General features: G+C 38.8%; 1 protein-coding gene across 5 annotated transcripts; it reads right to left on the reverse strand.

The window, feature by feature from the left end:
- Nucleotides 1-3,526: 3,526 nt before the first annotated feature.
- Nucleotides 3,527-8,083, reverse strand: GPR85 (G protein-coupled receptor 85). 5 transcript variants are annotated; one of them, XR_003967230.1, is made up of 4 exons: nucleotides 7,952-8,083; nucleotides 7,673-7,814; nucleotides 6,472-6,561; nucleotides 5,273-5,360 (listed from the first exon to the last, which is right to left on the reverse strand). XR_003967230.1 is itself a non-coding variant. In XM_030308263.1 (3 exons), exon 3 carries the CDS (start codon nucleotides 6,389-6,391, stop codon nucleotides 5,279-5,281), a length of 1,113 nt encoding a protein of 370 aa, XP_030164123.1. In that variant the 5' UTR covers nucleotides 6,392-6,561; nucleotides 7,673-7,787; nucleotides 7,952-8,083; the 3' UTR covers nucleotides 3,527-5,278. The 5 variants fall into 5 exon arrangements, 4 of the variants coding, with proteins under 4 accessions (XP_030164123.1, XP_030164122.1, XP_030164120.1 ...); XM_030308263.1 differs by having other exon boundaries at nucleotides 3,527-6,561; nucleotides 7,673-7,787; XM_030308262.1 differs by having other exon boundaries at nucleotides 3,527-6,561; nucleotides 7,673-7,790.
- Between the last annotated feature and the right edge of the window lie 717 nt (nucleotides 8,084-8,800).

Below are 8,800 nucleotides of genomic sequence, written 5' to 3' on the forward strand. Positions count from 1 at the left end.
CAGCATAAATTTTAATTTTTGTGTCAAGAATCTATTATTTTCCAAGCAAACAGAGGAAAAAAAAAAGAACTGCTTTCCACTTCCAAGTTAACCTTGAAAAACTTATGTCTTTCAGAGGGTAATGTTGTCCAGTGGCATCAGAAGGAATTATGGGCTGGTTGTGAATGTCAAGTGTGAGTAATTCCAAGCCCCAAACCACCTGTAGCTTTTTTTGAGGTCTTTTTCTACAATTGCTGAGAGGAAAACATATTCTCTTTGCTTTCTTCCGGGGCTTTTATAGGACTCCAGCCCTTGTATTAACTTCATGATCTGGTGGGAGGAAAACTGGCTTAAAAGCCTTTTAACCCAAAAGGTTTGAGCAGCTAATGGACATCATCCCTTTGGAGAAAGGAGATGATATAAAAGCTCCTTCTCCAGTTTAAAAACTAGGCCTTATTTATATAATAAGGCCTTTTATAAAGTTAAAGCCTCTTGGTCTTAATACATTTTTTAGAACCTGTTACATTGCAGTATAAGGCAAACAGTTAGCCAAAATACATAAATAAATAAAAACAAAAAACCATTCTCCCTCTGTTGCCCGAGTTCTCAATAAACCTTTAACTTATTTGACTCTTTGACTTATGGCAAAAATAATCCCAGTCATCTACAAATAATATCTTCATTTTAACCACTATTTAGGCTAATTATGAACCTGTGCTCAAAATTAAGCAATTCTATCATTTTAATATGGTTTAAAAAAGAGTTTCTGAGGGAATTGGGGGAAGTTACAGAACACTAGCATGCCCAGATTTGATAACAACAATAAAAAAGTCAGCAATAAACAATTATCCTGGTAGACCCTGCAATTTCCATTCAAAACATTTAGAAGATAATATTAACAAACATGAAAATGATGTATTTTTACATAGAAAAACAAACTCACAAGATTTTGGAATTGCAAATAACCCACAATTGTGGCAACCATCTACCTTAATTAATGTGTTTATCCAGTATTTGAAACATTACCATTTATCATCTTCTTTTCTTTCCTTTCTTTTTAAATATGGAATTCATATAAACTGTTTGTGTATGTGTGTGTGTTTTTCTTTAAATAACACTGTAGAGTAAAAAAAAACTGGAACAAAGTAAATTTATCTAATGGTGAATACACAGAAGAAGTTTTGGTTCTATTTACAAACTGTCCTACAGTAATCCTCATAACAACACAACTCACTATTACATGGCTTAGCTGAAAAGAAATAGGTCTCTATAATTGTAATTATGTTTAATTGTATTTGCAATAGAAATAACTTCTGGAGGCCAAACAAACTTTTCAGATTATGGGGTTAGGGAGTTTTATGGTATCTACAATAAGGAGCATTAGAAACTTCGCAGTGGCATGCTTTAACAATAAAGAACATATACCCTGTTTCACAGGTTATTCCCATCGTTGCTTGAGCACCATAGGAGAGCCCCAGGAATTGGCTTCTTAGCGCCTTCTTTGATGACACTTTACCCAGGCATCCTCATAGCTACCTTGTGGGAAGGTATGAACATGTAAGAAAAGACACCTCCATGTTTCTTGAAGGAACTGAAATATCTCACTTGTGGAAGTGGACAGTCAGGACATAGGAGTAACTTTAACACTCAGGTTTTGCCGTTATTTTGTGTATTTGGCATTAAAAACGTGGGAACTCAGGTTCCCAAAGTAACATGGTGGTTCATCTAAATGAAGTGTGAGCAGAACAAGAGGTTCCCTCTGAATAGAGGGAATATGATATATAAAAGATCCCAAGGAATACTGGGAAAAGATAGGAGGTAAGGCACTGAAGGAAAAATGGAGAACAGTCTATTAATGGCCATTAATACCAAGTCCATCTCAGAAATGATTACTGTCTTAACACTTGTAACTTGTTGGTACTACATGTTTAATTGTTCCCACTAGACTAAGAAATCTTCATGAGAGACTGTTCTGTCTTGTTTTCCACTGTGCTCCCAGCACCACGCCCAGTGTCCAATACATATTTGTTGAATGAATAAATAAATTAATAAGCAATTCAGGTAGCATTCATGGAAGTAGAGGTAAATGGATAAGTAGCCGTATCCGTGTGTGAGCAATGACAAATCAGCTAACCTGTGAAAAATGCTGGTGTTGAAATCCATCCAGCTAACACTTGAAGGTGATTCAGTCAATAGGCTGTCCTACAAATAATTTTTTTCTAATTACTTTGGTTAATTTTATGTTATTTAAATGGGGCCTCTGTGGAAAACTGGGCAAGTTACTCACCTCCTTCTGTCTCAGTTAATATCTGCATAGGATTCCACAGTCACAGACTGAATGCCTGGTTCCAACCAGGCTTCTCACAAATAAATCCACTGTGCACCAAAGGAACCAGATGAGGTAGTATAGACACATTCATGCAAACATATCACCACTATTAAGGAAAACAATTTAAAGACTGTCAGCTCAGACGTGATTAGTCCAAGAGGGACACATTATTATTGATAATGAGCCTTTCTCACAGGGAAGTTGAACTCCCCAGTGGGAATATTTTTAGGGGTTGAAGATTAGTAATATTTTCAAGTTGGATTAGTTACCAACTATTTTTAAGTATTGAATATTGGAATGGGTGCCAAAATAGTAATGTGATTTGGTCATTAAGATACTACTGAAGCAGACTTTTTATATGACTGCTGCCATTACTCATTGACTTACGAATGGCCTTGATTAACTGGGGATGTATCTCACCTACTGCTTGCCCCTTGACTTGAAATGCCAAGTTAGTCAAAAGTAGGCTCAAATGAAAGTCACTATGGTTCTGTACTATTCACTGATCACTTACCAAAGGGGTTGGAATCTGTTATTCCAAATATCTAGGTGGAGTCAGGCAATCTCACTCGGCTCTTGCTCTTGACTCTTCAATCCCCCACCTTTAATATTTGCCTCAGTTTTCTTGTCTATGTTATGGAGGCAAATAGTAATAAAAGCTGATCTCTGGCTGCAGGACAATTGCTGACTGTTTTACTGATTGCTGGTGATATCTGACCCCGTAAGCAAAGTTCTCTATAAATACAATCATTGTAATTATGCTTCTACTATAAATTATTTTGAGTTGGAAACATAATGTTATCAGAATATCTTTTGATAACATTCCTTTACTGTATTTTGGATAATGATTTTAGTACCAATGAGGGGCCTTTATTGCTAGATTCAACTCACTGTTGTACATTAAACTTTGTCTCAGATCTGACCAACTTTGGTATAAAGTAAAATGAGGTCAAACACAGTGCTTGCTAAATCATGGCTTGAGCTGTCCTTATATGAGCAAAACTGAATAGTTGCATATATCATTGAGACATTCCAGTGATTTATTTTTCCTTATTTATATTTATATTGATATTCTCTTTACAGAAGTACTGTAGCAATAAAGAATTATATTCCATTAGATTCCTAATCTTATTTTTCAAGTACCAAAAGGCAAAAACAAAAACAAAAACAAACAAATGAAAACAATGGAAAACAAAAACAATAAGTTTTCTGGTTTTGTCATAATGTTATCGTAAGCTATTCTTCTTAGATGTTATATATTTAGAACCCAAAATTTCTCCTATGATCCAAATTAAAATGTGATATTTTTATATTCAAATTATGAACCAATCAACTAAGCAGGTATATATTTCTAAATATTACTGCCTTATAAGAATAAATAGAGGGTAATCACGATAAACTATCAAATAATGCTTTTGAAGATAATACTATTTGTCAGTTTATCAGCTTTATGCTCCCTATTACTCATGCATTTCCAGTTCAAAAATATAATAGCTACAAAAATCAAAAAGCAAAACCATAATAAAGCTAGCCTTGCTAGTTTGTGCTTGCCTCCCAGGTCAAAAGAAATTGTTAATTGCCAAAAATGTAAAATTTATCCCAAGGAAAGTAACAGGCTACACGGGTAAATTTTGGCAAATGCAACTTTATATTGAAATTCACACATCTGTATCTTAAAGAATGAGACTCACAGACTCTAATGTATTTCTAAAATACCAGAAATCATATTATAAGCTTTCACAAGTTAAAACTGAAATAATTTAAACGACCAATACACTGAATGTGCAGAAAGTAGAAACAAGACTGTGCCTTCAGTAGAATAAACGCTTCACAAATTGTGCAGGATGTCATACTAAGGCTGTGGTCTCCCCTTGACAGCTGACTCAAAATATAAACATACATCAACTGCCCGCTTCTTAGAACACACTAGAATGGGTAGCACACCTCGGAAGAAAATCTCATTATCCCAGTGATGTGCACCTTAATTTTCAAACCATGTGAGGAAAAAGGAAAAAGAGTATTAAATGATCGTCCATGCACTTCCAGTTGCATGACCATGACCAGTTACTAATTCGATTTCCCTTGACTATTTGCTCCAATGCTAAATAAGATGAAAGATACTAGATAACCCTTTAAGGCAACATGTGTTTATTCTGCATTATTAAAACTGTTCAGTTGTGACCAGTTGGTACCATTAATGTTGCCTCCCAGACCAATATCTAGCATTTGTAAAATATAAATGAATTGGAAAAACTTTATACCAAATCAACCAAAACCACATAGTACAGTTCAATGCTAGCAATTTCACTAGTAGGTAAGGAAAGTGGCATTTAGAAATAGTAATGTATTAATACAAAAAAAAAAGAGTAAACTCTAATTGGAACCAATATACTGCTTTGGAATGCTCCCCAAAACTTACAAGGCGAATTTTTAAAAGTGTGATAATCCAATAATTCATGGCACGTCTTTAGTGGATTACAGTACTTTAAGTCCCCAAATATTTTAGTCTTTGCAAAACAATAATAGTATGAAATGTTTTAAAGTCTTCAAACTTCTAAAATTAGTTTTTATCAACACATTTACCTCATGTCAACTTAATTTATTAAGATGTCCAATGCTAATTGGTTTTTTTTTTTGATTTTTTTTTTCATAAGTAGTGATATACACAGCATTTAGCACTGATACTTAGCACCTGCTACTTTCATTATCTAGTTTTCAACCACGTAAAGAAACTTAGGGCAGTGGTTCAGTCCTTTCTTAATTACAAACCTTCGCCGGCAGTCAGCAGGATCACTCTGAGATTTAAAATAGGATTATAGGTGAACTATTGCAAAGACTGCAGAATGTTGCCCAAATCCTTATAATTGCTGATCCCCTTCTTGATTTTCTTCTCAAGATATGGCTACAGGCCACAATTGCTTAGCAGAGAAGGTTAGTGTTTCACAAGGCTAAAGATTTCCAGATGCTCCTTCATATAACACAGTAAGGTTCCCTTGGTAACCTGGATTTTCTGCAGTAAAGAAGGGTTGTGCTGAAACAGCGCCTCAGCTCCCTGTTGGAGAAAATGCAGACAAAAGGATTGATTCCTGCTTGGGCAAAACTCATCCAGACAGCGGCTGTTAGAAATCCCCCTGGTACTACAGGCCCTCTTGCAAAAACTCTCCAATAACAGGCCACCAGGTATGGGCCCCACAAGGTTAGGAAGAGAAAAGTCATTATATAGAACATTCTGCTGATTCTTTTCTCCATTTTGAACTCATCTAAGACCAAGAGCCTTCTTCTGCCCGTGGTGTTTGCATTTTGCCTGATGCCCAGCAAGGTGGGTGGTGTGGGACCCCTTCCAAATCCTGCTAGCCAATTGGCAGCTGCCTGGCCACTGGCTCCAGGGCCATGAAAAGTCCAGTTCTGGCTGACTGCTGCTACAAACTGGACTGGCTTCATTTTCCTTCTGTCGTGGACAAAAAATATCAGCTTGAGGTAGACAAGCTGTGTGGCTAGGAGGATGAGAGCAAGGAGCAGCATAAATCCTAAGGAATCATTAGCCCTGAAGGAGCGGTGTTGGAAGGTACATTGATCTTCCTCCCTAATGAATGAGTAAGTGCCCACATCTAAAACTGGGGGGAATGCCATGGCCACAGACAGAGTCCACACCATGCAGATCACAGCCAGACACGTCCAAAAGGTCAGCCTCTTTGTATAGAAGCGGTGATGGGCGATAGCTAAGTATCTGGTGACGCTGATGCAGAAGAGCATGAAAGCAGTGTGGAAACAGGACAAAACCCCCAGAAAGGCAATCACTTTGCAAGTCAGAGTCCCATAAGTCCAGGTAGAGCCATTTTTGACCGAGTTGAATACAAATGGGAAACAAATTGCAGATCTGAGGATATCTGAACAGCAAAGATCCAACAGGAAGTAGTAAGGTGCTCTATGCAAGGTCTTATCTTTCACTAGCAAAATGGAGATCAGAAGGTTGCCCACCACGCTGACTCCTATTATGAAACCCAAGGAAGTCAGTTTCAGAAAGGCTGTTAGAGGAGAGAGATTTTGCAAAATGTTGTCAGCTGCATGGCTATAGTTCGCCATAGATGGATGGAGGATAAAGATACAGCCTCAGTCAAGTCTCATGATCTAGATATAAGAACAAGGAAAAGATAGATCCATACATTTTACTGAAAATGTAATCCACAAAGAGAATTGATGCGATCTGCAGTCATGCTTCCTCTTTTCTTCCATTTGATTTGCCATCAGAATATCTGGAAAAAAAATGAGCTATCAGTTCTTAAGTTAACAAGTAATGATGTCAGGCAGTGCTAACACAAAGCTGTTCATTTATGGGGAAGCAAATAAAGTTTTAATTTTGAATAATATTATTTGCTTTAGTAACTATTTTTGCTTGAGATTTCAGAGAATTGGCTGGTTCAGTTTTCTGAACTAGATGAATTTAAAAATGTCCCCATTTTGGAGAACATAAATTTGATTGGGTACCTTTAAGACAGAAGGAATAAAATGTTCCACAATCATAAAATATGCCAGTCCAGGAATTAATCACTAATGTTGCAATGGAATCTACAAGATTGCTAATAGGAGACAGAGATGAGAATACCTACATTTATTTGAGTTCTGTTAGTATCTGTCAGTGTTTTACAGGCAGCTTTTCTGCTGATATGGATCCAAAGAGCCCTTGCAAAATATGTCTTTTAACTCAAGTGCCACTATTCATGCTGCACATTGTAAGAGTATTTGTTGATTCATCTTAAAGCATAATTTCAACACTAGATTTCGAAATTAACAGGAACTTATCCAGGATTTGATGTGATTTAATCTTTTGTCTTTTCCTCCACACCCTACCCCCCATTTTTGGTAAATCTTTTCTCTTTTAAACCCACATGATTATTAAAAATGGTTAATGTAAATATTGGCCAGGGAAACACACCCAGAGGAATAATGCACTTCCATTTGTAAACCTTGGCTGCCTGGATTCAAATGAATTTAACATGAACCTGTATTTCTTGGGCAATTAAGCCTTTCCTATTTACACCGATAATCTTTGTGGCAAATCGCAAGTGGCTTCATTTTCAAACAAAATGCACATTGTTTCCTAGGTGCCTGAGAGCCACACCAGGAAAATCGGCTTCCTCTGTTATTCCCAAGAAGCATGTTCCCTTTGCCACTTCTCACTAGCCCGGAATATGCTGATGGAAGCCCAGGCAAAACTGCGTTCGATGATTTTAATTTCCCCACCGGTACATCCCCGGGTAAATACCGATCACATCATGCAACATTACGAAACCTGAAATCCGCCACCCCTGGATTTATAATGTGGGGTGGAGGAGGGGGAGGGGGAGAGAGACATGCATTACATACGCGAAGATGGGGAGAGAGATTGCTTCTGTGCTGCAAGGGAACTGTTCCCGGTGATTCGCAGTCTGATATTCCTCAGTCTTGCAACGCTTTCCAGAAATGGAGCTCTCAATAAGCCCTACTGAAGATGCATTGTCTGAATGTACTTCCATTATGCAGTTTATTGTCAAAAAAACAAAAAACAAAAAACCTCAGGGAGGGCTCGGTGCCGGTGAACCTGCAGTTTCATCAACACTGTGCGCCCCCCTCCCCCCAAACTTAACCGAGAGTATATCCTCCTACCTGTTGGTGTTGGATATCCCGACAGACTATAGCTTCTTCTTTCTATAAATTGCTGATTTTTTTTTTGCCTTAGTGCCTTGACTGAGCATCCAGGCAGGGCTCGGCGGCGCCTGCGCGCTGGAGCCTCCTTGAGCTCCAGCCGCGTCCTCCCCTGTCGCAGCGGCACCGTCTCCCCCAGTAACGCAGGGGCCGCGGCGGCGGCGGCGGCGGCGAGGGCGGCGAGGGCGGCGAGGGCGGCGGCAGGGGCTGCTTCGGGCTCTGTGGAGCTAACGGGAGCCTCGACCCGTTTCCAGAGCTGGCCCTGTTTATTGGATGTCCTGTCCTGTTGAACTGGCAAAATGAGGCTTTTGTCCCCTTGTGGCTGCTTCTGAACTTTTCCCTCCCCACATTTGAAGTGGGGGCTTGGAAAGGCTTGTTCAGGACCTCAGGCCCACCCTGTTCCCTTAGGGCAGCGACGGGAAGAAGCCACGGTGTCGGGGGCGCTCGCCCCCTTCTTCAGCTACCCGGAACCCTAGCCTTCCCCGAACATTTCCTTCCTTTCTCTTTTAGGGTGGTCCAACGCTTTGGAAGCTTCTTTTAGAATTCCTCTTTAATGATTTCCTCAGCTGACCTTTGCATTTGCAGGTTAGCTGGGAGAAAAAAAGAAAGAAAGAAAGAAAGAAAGAAAGAAAAAATAGAAATTAAATATATATATTTTTAAAAGCGCAGTCAAGAAAAATCTTGTCAATGGGGAAGGAGGGAAGAAAGCAGGTTAGGGGCAGCCCTGTCTTTGTTAGTCATCCTCTATTCTCAAATGCACGCAAATATGTGTTAAGTAGGGAGAAGCTGAGTTCAGAGGACAACTGCAAA

Source organism: Lynx canadensis, chromosome A2 (assembly GCF_007474595.2).
Source record: "Lynx canadensis isolate LIC74 chromosome A2, mLynCan4.pri.v2, whole genome shotgun sequence".
NCBI lineage: Eukaryota > Metazoa > Chordata > Mammalia > Carnivora > Felidae > Lynx > Lynx canadensis.

What these genes read in the sequence shown, in the direction of transcription:
- GPR85 (XM_030308263.1), bottom strand. Translation starts at nt 6,391, where the DNA reads ATGGCGAACTATAGCCATGCAGCTGACAACATTTTGCAAAATCTCTCT.